Consider the following 20895-nt stretch of genomic DNA (forward strand, 5'->3'; position numbering starts at 1 on the left):
AAAGATATACACATTCAAGTTTACTGCACACAGGATGTAGTCCTTAGCACCAATTTAATTTCCCCCAAACAGATTACTTTGAGTGTTCGACCTCATTATTGTGCCAGTTTCCTGTTTATGTTACGGAAAATTATCAAGCAGGAAAACCTGCTAGATGAATGGAAACTTATAAAGACTTTAACTTACATAGAGTCATGTCACATCGCTCAGACATTTGTTCAAGTGCGTCACGTACAATTCCTTTTGAAATTCAGTTGCAGTTGTGTGGGCAAGTTATAATATTGTACCCGAACTTGAGTAAGAAACCTGCCTGTCAGACTTCTTGAGTACTGCGAGGTCTGTTCCCGTCTTGAGCTTACCTTGCTGAGAATAATCTCCGGAGCCAAGTATTCCGGAGTTCCACAAAGTGTCCAAGTTCTGCCCTTCACCCTTTTTGCGAAACCAAAATCTGTGACCTACAGAAATATGAGATTAACACTAAATTAACATCTGTTGAAACAAACCCCTCTGCGCAGTTTCTGTATTTTAGAAAAGCTGTAAGTTACATGTAAACAAGCTGCATCCACAAAGTACCGTGGCATAGCCGGATCTTAGCACATTATAGACAAGATTTTTATGGGCAACGTCGGCAAGCCTATCCCTGGTTACCCTGAGGGCGTTAAGAGACATATATAAGCCAACTGGATAGGGGCAGCGTGCTCTCGTTCTGAAGGGACATTAGTGAACCAGTTGAGTTTATAATGATGATCTGGCAGGTTTTGTGGATATTTTCTCTTGTGCCAGCTTACTGATTGGCAGATATTTAATGAATTCAATTTCCCAGCTTGCCACAGTGACTGTTGAACTCCCAATTTCTGGACTGCTGGTCCAATACCATAACCGCTGGGCTACTGCGTTTAAATGCCTTACAGGAAAATAGTGATCCCCAAGGCATTTGGTAAAAATTCCTCGAAGCATCCCTAGTATGAGTTGGTTCATTCAGGAAGGGTGCATGGAGTGAAGAGTAGGAGAAGTAAGTTGGTGTACAAATCACAGTCCTACGGAGACGCCATGAAAATCTGTTTGAAGTTAATATATGATTTTGTTGTCCATGACACATCACAAAAGAACGGCATCAGGCTGAGAGCAGTTTCACTTTACACTGAAATAATAGGCACAATGAGCATCGGCTCAGGAATCGAAGACACAGTCCGAATTTAGATCTGTGACTTAAATAAATCGGTATTCATCAGTGAAACAGCAAAAATGGGGAACTAAATATCATAACATAGCTGGCCTGAACTTCCACAGAGTAGGAGATTGTCACTTGGCACAAAGTTTCTTTTCTCAAAATCCTTTTAGATTTTCTGTGCAAAGCAAAGCTCAAGGGCTTCTGTCAAGGGCTGCAGAGTCGGGTACAAGGAGGCCACACCGCCGTTTTAAAAAGCACAAGCAGTCAGGGGCAGGTGTGGGGGTGCAGTCAGCTGTGTAGTCGGGTGGAGTGTTATCGGGGGGGGGGGGGGTTTCCACATAGCCGACAAAAAGACGGGCATAACTAGGGCCCATGCGGCTACTCATAGCCACAACTTTCATTTGCAGGAAGTGACACAAGTGAAAGGAGAAATTATTTAGTGACAGAAAGTCACCAGCCTCCGCATTCAAAGGACCTTAAGACACAGGAGAATTAGGCCATTCAGCCCATCGTGTCTGCTCCGCCATTCAATCATGGCTGGTATGTTTTTTTTATCCCCACTATCCTGCCTTCTCCCCATAATCCCTGAATTCCCTATTAATGAAGAATGATACTACCAGAAACACATCTTCCCCTCATCTCCCGTCAACACCTTTCTCCACTTCCAATTTCAACTCAGTACCTTGCTCCCATGCCAACATGTCCGTCCTTGGCCTTCTGTAATGCTCCAGTGAAGCCCAACACAAGCTGGAGGAGCAGCATCTCATCTTCTGATTAGGCACGTTACAGCCCTCAGGACTCAAAATTGAGTAAAACAACTTTAAATTGTGACCTTCTCCTCTTAAATCCTTCTTTAAAAAAAAAAAAATCCCATACATGTATTGTCTCAATGGAAAATAAACTCCTCCTTTTCCCAGTCACCCTCCCACACCAGGTCATCTATCTTTGTTCTTAAGGTTGCTACATCCTGTTGCAATCTCTCTCAGCTACAGTTCAATATCTAAGACATGGCTCCCTCTCTTTAGTTCCGATGAAGAGCCAAAAGGACTCGAAACGTTAACCCTGCTTTATCTCCTTACAGATGCTGCCGGACCTGCCGAGTTTTTCCGGCATCCTCCGTTCTGATTTCAGATTCCAGCATCCGCATTATTTTGCTTATTTAATTTGAAATCTTCATGTAAACAGTCGGCTATAACAATATAATTGTTCTCCTAGCTCCAACACAAAGATGCCCCAAAGAATTTATCAATTTTTTGTTTAAAAAAAGTTTTAAATCAAAGGTCCATCTCTGGTTAGTCGTGACTTTACTCCAGAGTCAGCCAATATTGCAACAGAAATTTCACAAATTCTCAACGGAATTGGTGTCGTAAATTGCATACAGATGGGTTCACTAAAACATCTTTCCTTCAGGAGGTTGGGAAGAGGGTAGTTCAGGGTCTGTTTTGGTCACCTGTCGTTGTTTGGGGTCACACTGCACTAAATTTAATTAGCTTTTCAAAAACAAAAAATGAACGTTAAAAAAAAAATAAGTTGCAATTGTGGAAAATACCAAATGGAAAGTCCGATTGCAAAATCTCTTCCCCCCCCACTTTGCACAATTTGTTCATGATTATCCAAGGTAACTCTGAATTCGCCAATTTGAGTTTTAAATTAATTGCAAAAAATTCAGCAGATTAAATTTCACAACAAGCACCATACCTGTATATACCCTTGTTGGTCAATTAAAAGGTTTTCAGGCTTCAGGTCTCTGTAGATGAGGTCTAGCGAATGGAGGTACTCAAAGGTCAGGACTATCTGAGCTGCATAAAACCGTGCGTGAGGTTCACTATGAAGAAAGATCAAATAGTTCAAGTTATAATATTCAATAATTGATGGAACAAAAAAATCTAACATCTCAATTAGTAGATGAATACCAAAAATGCTGTGCATGATTACATATACCATTATATAAAGGTCAAAACACTCGCATTCATCTACTACATTACAACATTCACCAACCAAAGGAGCTGTAAGTTTTTTGACTGTGAGATTGATTTCACCTTGAACGCTTTTCTCAGAATTGTACACAAGAGATAGAAATTCAGACAGTTTCGATGCAAACATCTGCACTGTTGATATCCTCCTTTACGTAACTGACACAAAATTCTGTATTTAATCATCTTTAGGTTCAGATGGTTTCGAGTTCTTGAACGCCTCTTCAAGAACCACCTTTGCACAGCATTGAATGTTAAGAACTGCATAAATGTTGACAATTCTCCCCAAGTCATTATTTGAACTTCCATTAAAGGACATGTCTGTAGAACATTAGGTCCCTTCTTAGAACATAGAACATACAATGTAGAAGGAGGCCATTTGGCACATCGAGTCTGCACCGACCTCACTTCCATGCTATCCCCACAACCCAACAACCCCCCTTAACCTTTTTTGGTCACGAAGGGCAATTTATCATGGCCAATCCACCTAACCTGCACGTCTTTGGACTGTGGGAGGAAACCGTCGCAGACACGGGGGAGAACGTGCAGACTCCGCACAGACAGTGACCCAGCGAGGAATCGAACCTGAGACCCTGGCGCTGTGAAGCCACAGTGCTATCCACTTGTGCTGCCGTGCTGCCCACACATGGTACACTTCATAGATTATCATAGAATTTACAGTGCAGAAGGAGGCCATTCGGCCCATCGAGTCTGCACTGGCTCTTGGAAAGAGCGCCCTACCCAAGGTCAACACCTCCACCCTATCCCCATAACCCAGTAACCCGACCCAACACTAAGGGCAATTTTGGACACTAAGGGCAATTTATCATGGTCAATCCACCTAACCTGCACATCTTTGGACTGTGGGAGGAAACCGGAGCACCCGGAGGAAACCCACGCACACACGGGGAGGATGTGCAGACTCCACACAGACAGTGACCCAAGCCGGAATCGAACCTGGGACCCTGGAGCTGTGAAGCAATTGTGCTATCCACAATGCTACCGTGCTGCCCATTTTTTTCTGCAATTATAAAAGTTGTCACTTAACTTCAATACTTGCTACTAATAACTGCTTGCGGCTGAGTCACAAAGGAGCTGTAGAAATGTGTTCAAATCGTCATCAAATGAATGTGATTGAAAGAAAAACTACCCAGTTAACAAGGTTTTATATAATGTAATTAATCTGCTTATACACCTAGTTTGCCTTTTGACTTGACAAAGAAGAGGTGATTGTGAAGGCAAATTGAAGTTTTTGCCTTTTTTCCTTCATGTCAACTCTTCTGGCAAAAGTTCTTCTGGCAGTGAGGGCACATTTCTTCCTGGGGCACTCCATTCAAAAACCCAGGGCATCTGTGGTCAGGCAGCAAATCTACCACTGTGAGTGATGTCAGTGCTCGAGTGCAGAAACTCCTTTTGCTTCTCTATCATTCTATTCTGGCCTTGTTCAATGACAGAAACAGAGCACCTCTGAGGAATTCAACAGTGCACTGCCATCATGAATAGCATGTATGAGTTTTCAGTACTTACAAGGGAATTGCAGTACAGTGGGTATGATCACACTATATAACCCCATAATTTTCCTAAACTCAAAGAACCTCAAAGTACAGCCAAATTAATCGATCTAGAAGTCTGCTCCACCATAAGTTTAAAAAAAAAATTGTTTCATCATGGGGAGGTGGGTGCAATGGATAGGCCAACATTTATTGCCCATCCTCAATTATCCAAGCGAAGAAGGTGGTGGTGAGTCCATGTGATGCAGGTGTTGCGAAGATGGATGTTATTTTCTTCAATATTTTTCGGAATATGGTGGTTCGGTAATAAGGGCTGCGAATCTGCGGGTGTGTTACAAGTGAAGTTGATCTTATAACTGGACGAGAAGATTCCAGAAGGAAACCCTGACTCAAAAGACCTTAACTATTACATTTTTAAAAGCAAAATGTGGAGGAACAGAGTTAAGAGAGTAAGAAAAAAATTATTAAGCATGAAAATATTGGATGATACAGCATTCCTTTACTCCCCCTTAGCTTAACAATTACAGAGACTTTAGGATTAACGCGGATTGCAAAGTACATTTTAAGCTACGGTGGTCTCATTCATAAATAAAGTCCCTTTTCAGCACACAAGATAGCATTGTGGACAGCACAATTGCTTCACAGCTCCAGGGTCCCAAGTTCTATTCCGGCTTGGGTCACTGTCTGTGTGGAGTCTGCACGTTTTCCCCGTGTGTGCGTGGGTTTCCTCCGGTTTCCTCCCACAGTCCAAAGATGTGCAGGTTAGGTGGATTGGCCATGATAAATTGCCCTTAGTGTTGGGTGGGGTTACTGGGTTATGGGGATCGGGTGGACGTGTTGACCTTGGGTAGGGTGCTCGTTCCAAGAGCCGGTGCAGACTCGATGGGCCGAATGGCCTCCTTCTGCACTGTAAATTCTATGTAAATTCTATGAAGATGACTGTGGTAAGACACTCCTCTCTGAACCCAAGTGAATGCCTGTGAATTTCTCCTTAAATACCCCTCTGTATGATTCGTTTGCCGTGTCACCTTGTCTCACTTCCCTTCAGCTTTCAGACGAGTAATTTCATATTATGCATCCCTGTCACGTGAGAGTGCCTTTAAGAAATGGGTGTTTATAAATGGGTGTGTATATAAATATCTGTAGTGAGAGTACCTTTAAGAAATGAGTGTCAGAGAGTGGGTGGAGCTGGGCTGTCTGTCAGCTTTTTACTTTCCCTTTAGGCTTTTTGCTGCAGGGTGGGTTTGGTTTCATTTTAGTTTTGGAGAAGCTGCAATCACAGCAGGATGTGTGTGAATCTCTGCAAGCTTATGAATGTCCATTTGCTGATTTCAACGTGGTAACTGTTCTCAGTAGTGAAGTTAAACCTGAGGTGCTTCTGTTAAAGGTTTTGTTTTTAAGTCTTATGGGTGTTAAAAGGGGGACTTCCGGTTGCGGCTATGCTGAGCTAAGTCGCACGTTCGGCAGCTCCCGTCAGAAACGGACTTTTGGTCTCTTTTTAGGGGCCCCAGCAGCATTTGTTCGACGGTTCCCAGTGTGGGAAGGCGACAGTACGATTCCCCTGGCACTGTATGGATTGGACCAGGAGTGGAGCAGTGAAAAAAGTGATTTTGGTGCAGCGAAATGTGCAAGGGAGGAGAACCAAGATGGCGGCGGGTGGAGACCAGGCAGCGTGGGCGCAATGGTCGCAAGAGCAGCAGAAGTTCCTCGAGTGCTGTTTTGCGGACCAGTAGGCAGAGCTGCTGGAGCCGATGAAGGCATCGATCGATAAGCTGGTCGAGACCCAGAAGGCCCAAGGGGCGGCGATTCGGGAGGTGCGGCGAAAACCCTCGGAGAACGAGGACGAGATCTTGGGCCTGGTGGTGAAGGTGGAGGCACACGAGGCGCTGCACAAGAAGTGGCAAGACATGGTGGCAAAAAAGTTTGAAGACATGGAGAATCGGTCGAGGAGGAAGAACCTTCGGATTCTGGGTCTCCTGGAGGGAGTGGAGTGGTCAGATGCTGGAGCATACGTGGTCACGATGCTGAACATGCTGATGGCCGCGGGAGCTTTCCCGATGCCAGTGGAGCTGGATGGGGCTCACCGAGTCCTGGTGAGGAGGCCCAAGGCCAATGAGCCGCCACGGGCGGTAATGGTGCGGTTCCACCGCTTTGTTGTCAGGGAGTGTGTCCTAAGATGGGCTAAAAAGGAGCGGAGCAGCAGGTGGGAGAACGCAGAGATCCGTATATATCAGGACTGGAGCGCGGATGTGGCCAAAAGGAGGGCCGGGTACAACCGGGCTAAGGCGGTTCTGCATCAGAAGGGGGTGAAATTCGGGATGCTGCAGCCGACGCGATTGTGGATGACGTTTAAGGACCGACACCATTACTTTGAGACGCCGGAGGAGGCGTGGACCTTTATCCAGGCCGAAAGGTTGGACACAGACTGAGGGCTTGTTGGGAGGGGGGGTCAAGGGGGGGGGGTTAGTGTGTTTTTGGGGATGTTCTGTTTTGTTTTCTTTGGTGCTGGGTGGGGTTGGGTAAATGGTTCGAAGTGGGGGTTGTGTGAGAGTGTGGGCGTCGGTGGTTGGAAGGACTGGGCCTCGCCGGGGGGTGGGGGGGGGGGGGGGGGGGGGGGGGAGATAAGGCCGCAAAAGGGAGCTGCGCCAGAGAGGGCGGGGCCGGCTTGGATCGAAAGCGCGGGAAAGCCGGGGGAAGGGCGTGTTGGAGATGAGCGCACGCTGACTGCCAGGAGGGGGTGGAGATTCTCACACTGGGGGGGTCAACAGAGTGGCGGGAGAGGCCAGGGTCAGCAGGAGTCAGCTGACCTACGGGAGTGCCATGGGGGGAGCAATACAGCTAGGGGGGGACTGGGTTGCTGCTGCATTGGCCAAAGGGGAGCTGGAGTTTGGACAGAGAGTCTGGGCGGGATTCCGCCGCCTGGGGGAATGGAGGGGGCGGGGGCATGTGCCTGGCCTAGAAAGGGAGATGGCTAGTCGGCATGGGAGGGTGGGGGGGGGGGGAAAGAGGCGGGAAGCCCCCTGATCCGGCTGATAACTTGGAACGTGAGAGGCCTGAAGGGCCGGTCAAGAGGGCCCGTGTGTTCGCGCACCTGAAGGGACTGAAAGCAGATGTGGTTATGCTCCAGGAGACGCATTTGAAGGTGACAGATCAGGTTAGGCTGAGAAAGGGGTGGGTAGGGCAGGTTTTCCACTCGGGGTTGGACACGGAGAATCGAAGGGTGACGATCTTGATGGAGAAGCGGGTGTCGTTTGATGTGCTGAACATCGGGGCATATAATGGAGGTCGGTACGTGATGGTGAGTGGTAAACTGCAGGGGATGCGGGTGGTACTAGTGAATGTATATGCCCCGAATTGGGACGATGCCGGATTCATGAGGCGCATGTTGGGTCGGATTCCGGACCTGGAGACAGGGAGCTTGATAATGGAGGGGGACGGGGGACTTCAACACGGTGTTGGACCCAGCATTGGACCGCTCCAGGTCCAGGACGGGTAAGAGGCCGGCGGCAGCCAAGGTGCTTAGGGGGTTTATGGACGTCCCACATCTATAAAGCCTACTCCCGGATAGATTTCTTCATTATGAGTAGGGCACTAATCCCGGGAGTGGAGGGCACGGAATATTCAGCCATAGGTATCTCAGATCATGCCCCGCATTGGGTGGAGCTGGAGTTGGGGGAGGAGAGGGACCAGCGCCCACTGTGGCGCCTCGATGTGGGACTGTTGGCGGATGAGGAGGTGAGCGGGCGGATCCGGGAGTGCATTGAAAGATATTTAGAGGCTAACGACAATGGGGAGGTGCAGGTGGGGGTGGTCTGGGGAGAGCTAATCTTCACTAGTGCCCATAAGGAGAGGAAGGAGAGGAGAGACAGGGAGAGATTGGTGGGGGAGATATTAAGGGTGGATTGGAGGTATGCAGGAGGGATTACTCAAGGAGCGACGAAGCCTCCAGGCTGAATTCGACCTGTTGACTACCAGGAAGGCAGAGGTGCAGTGGAGGAAAGTGCAAGAGGCGGTGTACGAATATGGGGAGAAGGCGAGCCGGATGTTGGCACATCAGTTTCGGAAGCGGGAGGCAGTGAGGGAGATTGGGGGAGTTAGGGATAGAGGGGGGAACACAGTGCGGAGGGAATAAATGGGGTATTCTGGGACTTTTGTGAGGAGCTGTATAGGTCTGAGCCTCCGACGGGGAGGGGGGGACGCGCCGATTTTTGGATCGGCTGAGGTTCCCGAGGGTGGAGGAGGGGCAGGTGATTGGGCTAGGGGCACCGATTGGGCTGGAGGAGCTGGTTAAGGGGTTGGGGAGCATGCAGGCAGGGAAGGCCCCGGGGCCGGATGGGTTCTCGGTGGAATTCTACCGGAAGTACGTGGACCTGTTGGGCCCACTACTAGTGAGGACTTTCAATGAGGCGAGGGAGGGGGTGGCCCTGCCCCCGACAATGTCCAGGGCGCTGATCTCGCTGATCCTGAAGCAGGCCAAGGACCCATTACAGTGTGGGTCGTACAGGCCGATCTCGCTCCTCAACGTCGACGCAAAGTTATTGGCGAAGGTGCTGGCTACCAGAATTGAGGACTGCGTCCCGGGGGTGATTCACGAGGACCAGACGGGATTTGTGAAGGGTAGGCAGTTGAACACCAATGTGCGGAGGCTCCTCAACGTAATTATGATGCCTGCAGTGGAGGGGGAAGCGGAGGTAGTGGCGGCTATGGACGCGGAGAAGGCCTTCGATAGGGTGGAATGGGAGTATCTTTGGTAAGTGCTGAGGAGGTCTGGGTTCGGGGAGGGGTTCATCAGTTGGGTTAGGCTACTTTATGAAGCGCCGGTGGCAAGTGTGGCCACGAACCGGCGGAGGTCGGGATACTTTTGGCTGTACCGGGGGACGAGGCAGGGGTGTCCCCTATCGACCTGGTTGTTCGCATTGGCAATTGAGCCTTTGGCCATGGCACTGAGGGAGTCCAGGAACTGGAGGGGACTGGTTGGGGGGCGGGGGGGACCTGTTATTGTATGTGGCGGACCCAGTGGAGGGGATGCCGGAGGTTATGCGGCTCCTCAGAGAGTTCGGGGACTTTTCCAGATACAAGCTTAACGTAGGGAAGAGTGAGCTCTTTGTGATACACACGGGACCAGGGAAGGGAGATAGACAAGCTTCCGCTGAAGAGGGCGGAAAGGAGCTTTCGGTACCTGGGGATCCAGGTGGCTAGGAGTTGGGGGGCCTGGCACAAGCTCAATTTAATGCGGCTGGTGGGGCAGATGGAGGAGGAGTTTAAAAGGTGGGATATGTTGCCACTGTCATTGGCGGGTAGGGTGCAGTCGGTGAAAATGACGGTCCTTGCGAAGTTCCTTTTTGTGTTCCAGTGCCTTCCCATCCTGATCCCCAAGGCCTTTTTTAAACGGGTCAGTAGGAGCATCATGGGATTCGTGTGGGCGAATAAGACCCCAAGGGTAAAAAGGGTGTTTCTGGAGCGCAGCAGGGACAGAGGAGGGCTAGCGTTGCCCAATCTATGTGGGTACTACTGGGCTGCCAATGTGGCGATGATCCGTAAGTGAGTAATGGAGGGGGAGGGGGCGGCGTGGAAGAGGCGGGAGATTGCGTCCTGTGTGGGCATGAGTCTGAGAGCGCTGGTGACGGCACTGCTGCCGCTCCCACCGACAAGGTACACCACAAGTCTGGTGGTGGCGGCGACCCTGAAAATTTGGGGGCAGTGGAGGCGCCACAGGGGTGAGGTAGAGGCCTCGGTTTGGTGCCCGATCCGAGAGAACCATCGGGTCGTCCCGGGGAGAATGGATGGGGGGGTTTCTGAGCTGGCATCGGGCAGGAATTAAAAGAATGGGGGACCTGTTTATAGATGGGACGTTTGCGAGCCTTGGGGCGCTGGAGGAGAAATTTGGGCTGCCCCCCGGAAACGCCTTCAGGTACATGCAGGTGAGGGCGTTTGTGTGACGGCAGGTGAGGGAATTTCCGCTGCTTCCAGCACGTAAGATTCAAGATAGGGTGCTCTCGGGGGTGTGGGTTGGAGAAGGCAAGGTCTCGGCGGTCTATCAGGAGATGCAGGAAGAGGAGGAGACCTCGGTGGAGGAGCTAAAGGGTAAATGGGAGGAGGAGCTTGGGGAGTAGATAGATGAGGGTCTGTGGGCTGATGCCCTGGGTAAGGTTAATTCTTCCTCCTCTTGCACCAGACCTAGCCTGATACAATTTAAGGTTCTTCACAGAGCGCAAATGACAGGGGTGAGGTTGAGTAGGTTTTTTGGGGTAGAGGACAGGTGTGTGAGGTGCTCGGGGAGCCCAGCAAACCACGCCCATATATTCTGGGCGTGTCCGCGCTGGATGGGTTTTGCGAGGACTGTGTCTAAGGTGGTGAACACCCGGGTCAAGCCAAGCTGGGGGTTAGCATTATTTGGGGTATCGGACGAGCCGGGAGTGCAGGAGGCGAAAGAGGACTGTATTCTGGCCTTTGCGTCCCTGGTAACCAGGCGGAGGATTCTGCTACAGTGGAGGGATGTGAAGCCCCCAAGTGTAGAAGCCTGGATCAGCGACATGGCAGGGTTCATTAAATTGGAGAGGGTAAAGTTTGCCTTGCGAGGGTCTGTGCAAGGGTTCTTCAGGCGGTGGCAACCGTTCCTAGGCTTTCTAGCGGAACGTTAGGAGGTGGTCAGCAGCAGCAGCAACCCGGGGGTGGGGTGGGGGGGGGAGGGAATTCGGGTATGTGTTTATCAGTGTTTCATGGGGGGGGTTTGTACATTGGGGGAATTCGCGATATAAGTGTACGATGTTGATGTGTGTTTTATGCTTTTCTTTTTTCTGTAAATTTGCTAAAATTGAATAAAAATATATATTTTTTAAATGGATGTTAAAAGGAAAGCTTAAAGAATTACTTAGTGTTGTAGTCTTTGGGGGTTGTATTTGAATTAATGGTTGCTAAGATGTTCACTGTATGTTTTAAAAAGGTTAACTTGAGTTCATAGAATAAACATTGTTTTGCTTTAAAAAAATACTTTTTCATTTTTGCTGTACCACACCTGTAGAGTGGGCCGTGTGCTCCCCATACCACAATCTATTAAAAGTTGTGGGTCAGGTGAACTCCATGATACACTTTGGGGTTCTCTAAACCCTGGCCTATAACAATCCCAAACTGTCGTACTTTCTCACAAACCGTAGCACTGCGACAGATATCTTTCTAGCTGCTCACCGCTCCAATGTCTTTTCAACTCTGTGACTTTCCTGAACAGTAATCTGTTCTAGTTCCCAAATTACTCCATTCTGTTAATTCCAAACATCTTGGAAACTTCTCTTCATTTCTCTACTTTCCTTAACTAGCTGGACTTCAGATTTCTGGCATCGGTTTTAACCATGACCATTATTCCATAGTATGGCTTCTCTTCTAGCAAGGCTGAGAGAGATGTTACCTCTTTAGTCTTCTAAAACCAGTTGCTTCTAGCAGAGCTGTGGGAGCTGCCTTCTCTCTCACTTCCTAATTCCAACTGCGATCAAATTAGTAACTAAGACGTCAAAGCTTCTCTACCTTACAAGGCCCTAGTTGCTAAAACAACTGGTTTATTTACAGTTCTAGCTGTAGCCCTCTCTAAGCATACAGTTTGAATTGAAACCAACCCCCATACACACAAACATCTTTGTCCAGCATAAATTTAATTATAGGTTTCAGCCTTCCAGGCACAGAAACATTAAATTAAACCCAATTAAAACTATACCTTCTTTCTAATGTTTTTCAATACAAATCTCTTAAAACTACATTTTGTTTCCTAACCGTGTGTGTGAACATGATTTGATTAAGCTAGAGAATGATTAATAGAGACTTTGTCTGAAAGAGTTGAGATATAAAAGAATAAAGGTGCTAGATGTAAACATTTGTAATGAGTGGCTATGATGAAAAGCACTTCTAAGTAAAAGGGCTGGGTTTTAAAATTTGCATTAGGAGATAATATAATAACAATAATAATAATAGCTTGTCACAAGTAGGCTTCAATAAAGTTACTGTGAAAAGCTCCTAGTCGCCACATTCCGGCGCCTGTTCGGGGAGGCTAGTATGGGAATTGAACCCACGCTGCTGGCATTGTTCTGCATTACAAGCCAGCTGTTTAGCCCACTGTGCTAAACCAGCCCCATGATATATAGGGTTTTGGCTTTCCAGCTATTAAACTTTAAGATGGCATTTAAGGGACTTTTACAACTTAGAAAAGTTTTGTAAGTAAACAAGAAAAGATTATTACATTTAATTTGACCCAAAAGTGGGGATAGTAGGAAAATAGTAAACATTTTTACATTTTGGAAAAGTCGAGTTCAAAAAGTACTGAGGACAATGGAATTGGAGATTAAAGGAAAAAAAGAATATTTTAAGGAGATATGTTGAGCTGAGTTGTGGTTCTGGGAGGTGGCTGACCTGAGGTCAGCTCTATGTTGAGAGATGTGAAATATGAAGCAGCCATCCAGTGTAACCAGAGAAGTCTTTGTTTCCAGAAAGCAGTTTGTTTTCAGAACTTTCCTTGGATTTCCACAGCAGAGCTAAAGTGTTTGAAGAGTCATGCTGTGCATCTGTACTAAATTAACAAGTGTGTCTCTTTGGTAATATTACTGGATTTTATAGGTAAAAATCTATACGGAGGTTGTTGGTTTTTTGCTTTTTGGGGGGGGGGGGGGGGGGGGGGGCGAGAGAGGAGGTGGGGAAGATTTTTCCAGCACAGGAGCTGGTTTAGCACAGTGGTCTAAACAGCTGTCTTGTAATGCAGAACAAGGCCAGCAGCGCGGGTTCAATTCCCGCACCGGCCTCCTCGAACAGGCGCCAGTATGTGGCGACTAGGGGCTTTTCACAGTAACTTCACTGAAGCCTCCTTGTGACAATAAACGATTATATTATGTTTTGTAAATCTAGTTAACTGTGTAAATTTAATCGGGTGTGCGGCAGTTATTTTTTCTTCGCTTTAAATACATTTTTTGACATTTGATATTCTAAAAGCGTTACTGAAATTCTAAGCTTCTGGGATTAGTAGTTTCTTTTCTCCAAGTTTTCAAAATACAAACAAAAGGTTTACAAACAAACTTCCCTCTAGGATTTGACTTGCTCTGCAAATAACATATGCTGTGGGTCGTTAAATGTATACCTACAGCGCTGTTAGGGAGTTGCAGAATTCAACCCAGTGACAGTGAAGGAATAGTGAGTTAGTTCCAAGTCAGGATGTGACTTGGAGGGGAACTTGCAGGTGGTGGTGTTTCCATGTATCTGCTGCGCTTGTCCTTCGAGGTGGTAGAGAATTTGGAAGGTGCTGTTGGAGGTCCCTTTGTGAGTTGCTGTGGTGCATTTTGTGGCGAGAACACACTGCTGCCACTATGTTGATGGTGGAGGGAGCGGTGGTGGGAGCGTTTGTTTAATGTGGTGGACGGGGTGCCAATTAAACAAATAGGTTTGCGCTGAAATATGATGAGCTTCTTGAAGTTTGCTGTGGCTGCACTCACGCCAGCAAGCAGAGACTATTCCATCACACTTTTGATTTGTGTTTTGTTGATGGGGGACAGGCTTTGGGGAGTCAGGAGGAGAGTTCACTGAGTAAATTCCCAGCCTCTGGCTTGCTCTTCTAGCCACAGTTTTTATACATCTGGTGCAGTTCTCTTTCTGGCCAATGATAACCCCCAGCATGCTGAGAGTGGGGGACTCAATGAAGATACAAACTAAATTGTCCTGCAGGTTCAACATGATTTTAATTTATAAGTTTTAATTTTTCATTTTGTACTGTACCACCATCTGCTCCACATTTTATACACAGAAAATTCTATCCACAGTGTACTGCTCGCACTGTTTGCTAGAGAGTTGGCAATCATAATGCAGAAATTAATATACCAAAAATGTATCCATATCATTTGGGTTACCAGACCAAAATGAGAAATTAATTGTTACGCACACTCCTCCATCCTCATGGTGGAGACTTAAAAAGCACATTTTTGGGCCTTTTAAAGATCAAGATTATTTCAACCTTGGGCCACATGATGTAAACCTCACCTGAACCTTCCAATTCTTCTAAGATGTGAAAACATTTCACCACCTGGCACGTACTCCATCACCATATATAAGTTAGAGTTGTCCTAAAACACAGTGAAGAAAGATGGATTTTTAGAAAATAGATCGTAGACATGAACAATTATTCCCACTCCTTAAATACCAAGAATCATATTAATATTTGGCGTAAACATTTGCAATCTTAAATAGCACATGGATTATATGAGTTTGGCAAAGCACAGCTTGCAATAAATAATCAGAAATACACATAGTTCACTGCTGCTCAGGCAGCAGTGAACTAAATCAACTCCCATAATAGGAACGCAAGATTTGGGAGCAGGAGTAGGCCATTCTGGAACTGTTGGAACTTTCTTCGCCATTTAATAAGATCATGGCACACCTGGTTGTGGTCTCAACTCCACTTTCTAGGGTAATCGAGGTAGACTGGGCACTTTTCAGGACCCAAAATGGTGGCCTTAGGTCCATTCATGAGCTTGAACGATGTACATGATCTGATGATCGCGTGACTGATCTGATCAGGGGAGCCATTATCACGCAGGATGGTTTTGATGCACCCTATTTCAGCATCAAGTCTGCATGCTGAGCAACGACTTGGACACTATTTACGAGATTGCCAATAAGGCCAATCTTATAGCGCATGGAACAGTAGTAATTCCAACATGTACATTGACCAGTGAAGGCAGGCATGTGGTACACAGCAGTAGTGCACTAGCAGATTTCTCAACCAGCATTTCAAGGAAAGGGAGCTCATTTTGACAAATACATGAATAGGATGGGAATAGAGGGATACGGATCCCGGAAGTGTAGAAGATTTTAGTTTAGACGGGCAGCATGGTCGGCGCAGGCTTGGAGGGCCGAAGGGCCTGTTCCTGTGCTGTACTTTTCTTTGTTCTTTTGACTGCACCATTTCGAGGTGAATTTGAGCGCAGGATGGAGCCCATTAAGCTGTGCCAGAAAATTCTTACATGCAACCACAGATTCAAATATAGCAAATGTATCATCTACCTATCGGAAATATGCAACCGAGGTGAAGTGACATCCCATCAAAGACATGTTTCAGACCCAGGTTAAAGGCTGGCTAGCAACCACGGACATTTCCCTTGTTTCTCTCAGCACTGCTCTGCAGCGAGCTTAATAATAATAACCTTTATCGTCACAAGTAGGCTCACATTTACACTGCAATGAAGTTACTGTGAAAAGCCCGTAGTCACCACATTACAGCGCATGTTCAGGTACACTTGAGGGAGAATTCAAAATATCCAAATTACCTAACAGCACGTCATTCGGGACTAATAGGATAAACCGGAGCACCCGGAGGAAACCCACGCAGACAAGGGGAGAACACGTGCAGACTCCGCACAGGCAGTGACACACGCCGGGAATCGAATCCGGGACCCTGGCGCTGTGAAGCAACAGTGCTAACCACTGTACTACCGTGCTGCCCATAACATGAAATAGTCACGTACGGTCCAATAATTTTCTCTTGCACCTGATTGTCACTTGTCGGCTGTGGCAGCCAGCCACCTTGGGGCAGCTCCGATGTAATATCACACAGGTTAGAATTCAAACGCTAGCTTCATGGTGCATAACACATGCATAAGCTGAGCCTTTAATTCAAGAAATACCTAACTAGTAGGGCACACTTTCCTTCAGTCTTTGAACGGAAATCAGCCTCCAAAAATGTGTGCGCCTTAAGGGGTTGGAATGCATACTGAAGGAGTAACCCTTTAAGAGAGGGAGTTACGATTTTATAAAATGAAGGAAAGTGTGCGCTGAAAGTGCCAAGAACTGCAGAACACAAAATAAAATACAAAGTCCTCTCATCATTTCATTTCATTTTCATACCGTTAATATTGACATTGCCAAGGGCAGCACGGTGGCACAATAGTTAGCACTGCTGCCTCACGGCGCCGAGGTCTCAAGTTCGATCCTGGCTCTGGGTCACTGTCCGTGTGGAGTTGCACATTCTCACCATGTTTGCGTGGATTTCGCCCCCACAACCCAAAGATGTGCAGGGTAGGTGGATTGGCCACGCTAAATTGCCCCTTAATTGAAAAAAATTAATTGGGCACTCTAAATTAAAAAAATATATATATCTACACTGACAGATCAAGTCAATCGGTTTTTAGGTGTTTTTGAGCAGGATGTAACAAAACCAGTGAAAGAGGCCACGGTCTTGAGGCAGATCCTGGAACTCACGAGTAAATCTGTCTCCGGATTAAATTTCTTCCAATCCAATTCATACCGGCTGAGAACATGGATTGCAAATGCTTGCAGTCCTCAATGTCTCATGAAGAATGGCGAATATCGAAATTGAGTGTAAGGGACCATTTTGGTGTGTTGGCGATGGTTGCCAGTGGAACCAAACTACGTCAGAAGAGAGGGATCTCTGCCTGATCTTCTCAATACGGAATTGCATCCTTTGGTTCTGGCATGGTATAAGGAAATGTTAATGGCAATAAAGGCACAATTACAGTTATCAGGATCTGTATCAGAGACAAATTTGCAGTGTCAACCACATTAAAAATTTGCCACAGTTGATGAAGTATGATACTGTGGAACAGCAATGAAAATCACAAAAAAAATTATACGTATACTGAAGCAGCAAGTAATTGAAGTGAAAGCTTTGAGAGCCACAATGATTTGCAAGGGTAATTCGGCACGGGCAACAAATGCTGGCCTTGCCAGCAACACTCATCACTTGAACCAACAAAAAAAAAAATGGAGTCAGCACTCTCGTTTAATGTATGCGAGGGAAAGAAAGACTGCCCTTTTCAGTGGGTCATTTCTCATGCACTGCACAATAACCACTGCCATTGGAGCATTACTGACGCTTTCCCCCTGCAAATCAAAAATTACCTGACAATGCTGCTATCAAGAACTGGGTGGACGATGCCCGGAATAAATTAAATTATAAAGGCAGCCACCCACTATACAAAACTCACCATGCCGTACTGTCAAAATATAACTGGGCAAGTCATATCACGTCTTCCATGGAGTGAACAATGGCATTTAATTCCACGCTAATTAATATGGTTTCAGTTTGCGAGAAGGTGATCGATAATTTGTGGAACGTGTCATACGTTAATTCATTTTTAATGCAACACCTTTATGGAGTTTCATTTATACCTTCTGCTGTTGTCAAAGTACACTTCAAATCAGAAAAGAACTGAGTGGTGCATGAGTGGGGATTAAGTTAATACGTGGTTGGCAACTGATCAAATGGTAATAAAGGGAGTGGTTAATATTTACGGCCATAAGCTGCATTGAAATGCAATTCACATATTTAGCAATAGAGGGGGGCAACACGCAATAAAAACAAATGCCTGGATTCTTAAGCCCTCATGAAATATCAATTGTTGCAACATAGTTCACACACACACTGTGTTGAAGTCTATGTAACTAAATCAATACATGTTTCCAAGCATTTAATCAGAAATGCCACAAATTTTGAGACCGGAGAAACATGAATGGCCCATGACTTTCTAATTTCATGCCACCCTCCACCCCGCAGCATTTAAAGTCAGGTTTCATACAGCCGATTGCAAGTTTACAACCCTCCAGCAGTAACCGCTTCGGCTTTCTTCAATTTGTCGCCTAGCAACTGGTGGGAAGACTCCTCAGCATTTTCAGCATAATGCCAAAGAATAATCGTATTTAACCCTTTCAGCAAATTATAGGCTTACCATTCTCCCAGGTGAGCTGGGCTAATGAGCAGCAAGGATTAATATAAAACATTTCAACTTGAATGGAAAGCGAATGAAGGCAGATATGCAACATTGTTCTTCCAAAGTTTGAGACGAATATCTACCTTGAAGGAATACTCCAATTTCACCAGAAATGGGAAGTTAACAGCCTGCAATATTCTCTTCTCATTGAGCGTGTGTTCTATTTGCTTCAGCTTGACAACCTAAAGAAAAATTACATTATTCAACAACGTTTCTGCTGAAGGGAGCATTACATTCGTTTGTACAGCAGTCTTTTACGTTATTACAGCCCGTCTCAACAATTTAAACAGCAAATCAAATTCAGGATAACTAGTGATTCTCAACTCAACAGTCATTCTCTGACAATAATAATTCTGCTTTAAATTTGATTTGCCCTTCTCCTTTAGAGGCAGGAGAAGATAAATGAGTTGTCCAATGAGATCCAATTTGAGTCAAATTAGTATGAATAGATGAAGATGTGGTAAACTTTTAAGGCCACAGTTGATTACTTTCTGCTTTCCTTCTCCTGCACAATATTGTTAAAAGAAACAAGACTCATCAAACTATCTCCATTCGAACTCACTCTTTCGCAGGACCTCAGAACTGTGGAACTCCTTACCTCTCAGTCTTCCCTTCCTTCTATAACCTACAGGCTTCTAAAAACGTGATCCTGACATCACCTAACCACTGCGTGGCAAGTTATCTCGTCTTCTCTACTACTCTTTTCAACTTTGGTCCTGCATAGCGTCCTGCACTACGGGCCCTGGCCTTTCACATTTCACCTAAATTTCTCAATAAAAAAGACAAGAAATTAATAGGAATATTAAGCAGATAAGCATCAACTCTGAAGATACCAGATGGGCAATGTGCACACAGCATTCAATATTAACGTTTTATTTTTAAAAATCCCTTTGTTGGTCGCTCTCCACCAAAGTCACTGGAAGTGTCCGACAGTCTCAGCACCTGCCGATTTTGGGGATAGGGGAGATGCTAAATAGTGTCCCATTCCAACAATGTGCCCGTGTAGGAATGGGATTGACCGTGGCTATGATAGCCCCGACATATTGATCCCGGATGTGAAAAAGGGCAAAATGGGATAAGTACGAAAGGGTTAACTTTGATCGGATCACCATCCCAACATGCGTTGGCATGTTCTGGAGTTTGGAGGAAAGCTAAATATATATTCATACCATGTATTTACAATAAGCCCAACTCCTTGGAAAAGTTAGACACGTAATAGAAAATTTCGAACAACGGAATTCCACTTTTAACCCATTTACAAACTGCCGCAGTAAACCTAGCGGTCAGTAGTCGGATTGCTCTACACCAGATCACAAAGCGTCTCTACTTTCCTTCTATTTAAGGTGTTAGCAAAATCACCATTCATCTTGTACAGGCATACTGCTCCCAATTTAATCCATCTGCATTCCCCTTGATTGTTTTTAAAAATTAATTGACGGAATGTGGGTGTCACTGGTTAGGCCTGCATTTATTGCACATCCTTAGTTGCCCTTCAGAAGGTAGCGGCGAGTTGCCTTCTTGACCCATTTCAGTCCTTGAGGTGTAGGTACACCCTCTGTGCTGTTAGGGAGGGAGTTCCAAGATGTTGCCCCAGCGACAGTTAAGGAACGCTGATATATTTCCAAGTCAGGGTGGTGAGTGACTTTGAGGGGAACCTCCAGGTGGTTGGGTTCCGAGGTATCTGCTGCTCTTGTCCTTCAAGATGGTAGTGGCCGTGGGTTTAGAACTAGTCTGTGCGACAGCTCTCCCAACTTTGGCACAAGCCCCCAGACGTTAAGTAAGGAGGCCTTTCCAGGGTCGGCAGGGCTGGGTTTGCCATTGTCGTTTCTTTTTTCTTATAAATCTAGAGTACCCAATTATTTTTTTCCAGTTAAGGGGCAATTTAGCGTGGCCAATCCGCCTAACCTGCACATCTTTGTGGGTTGTGGGGGTGAAACCCACGCAGAAACGGGGAGGCCGTTGTCCATTCTGGTGCCTAGTTCAATGCTGGGTAGTCTGTCTAGTTTCATTCCTTTTCTGGGTTTTTGTAGCGGCTGAGTACAACTGGGTGGCTTGCTAGGCCATTTCACAGGGCATTTAAGAGTCAACCACATTGCTGCGGGTCTGCAAACACTTGGTCTTGCATGGTGAGGAGTGAATGTTTCGCCCACAGTCTTTCCTGCTATCTCCCATTTTATTGATGCCATTAGGCTTCCATAGCACATTGGTGCTGATATACTTTAGGAAAATAGCTGCATTCGAGCCAAGTATTTTACTACACAAATAAAAGAATGTGTGTATTCTGTTTGTTTATCACTTCAAATTGCTCTGGCCAAAGTGGCATGTTTACGCCCAGCAGTGTGTCATCTAGTGATATACAACTGAAAATACCTTTTCCAGACAATCCAAATTTGTAAGGGCAAGAATGTAGAATTGCACAGCTAAGAGCTTAGCAGTACCAAAAACGCGCAGACCCACCATGGCACTGTGCTGAAAACAGCGATGCCGTT

The 20895-nt window shown here is 46.2% G+C and overlaps 1 protein-coding gene across 2 annotated transcripts in view; it reads right to left on the reverse strand.

The window, feature by feature from the left end:
• The window catches only part of LOC140426050 (cAMP-dependent protein kinase catalytic subunit beta), a 205441-nt gene that overhangs the window by 12867 nt on the left and 171679 nt on the right, over positions 1-20895 (reverse strand). For both annotated transcript variants that reach the window (XM_072510353.1, XM_072510352.1), the window contains exons 4-7: positions 18490-18588; positions 14661-14743; positions 2870-2996; positions 360-455 (exon numbers count right to left, since the gene is read on the reverse strand). In XM_072510353.1, the coding sequence (XP_072366454.1) occupies positions 360-455; positions 2870-2996; positions 14661-14743; positions 18490-18588 (405 nt within the window). The remainder of the gene's footprint in view (positions 1-359; positions 456-2869; positions 2997-14660; positions 14744-18489; positions 18589-20895) is intronic.

The sequence above is a fragment of the Scyliorhinus torazame genome, chromosome 7 (assembly GCF_047496885.1).
Source record: "Scyliorhinus torazame isolate Kashiwa2021f chromosome 7, sScyTor2.1, whole genome shotgun sequence".
NCBI lineage: Eukaryota > Metazoa > Chordata > Chondrichthyes > Carcharhiniformes > Scyliorhinidae > Scyliorhinus > Scyliorhinus torazame.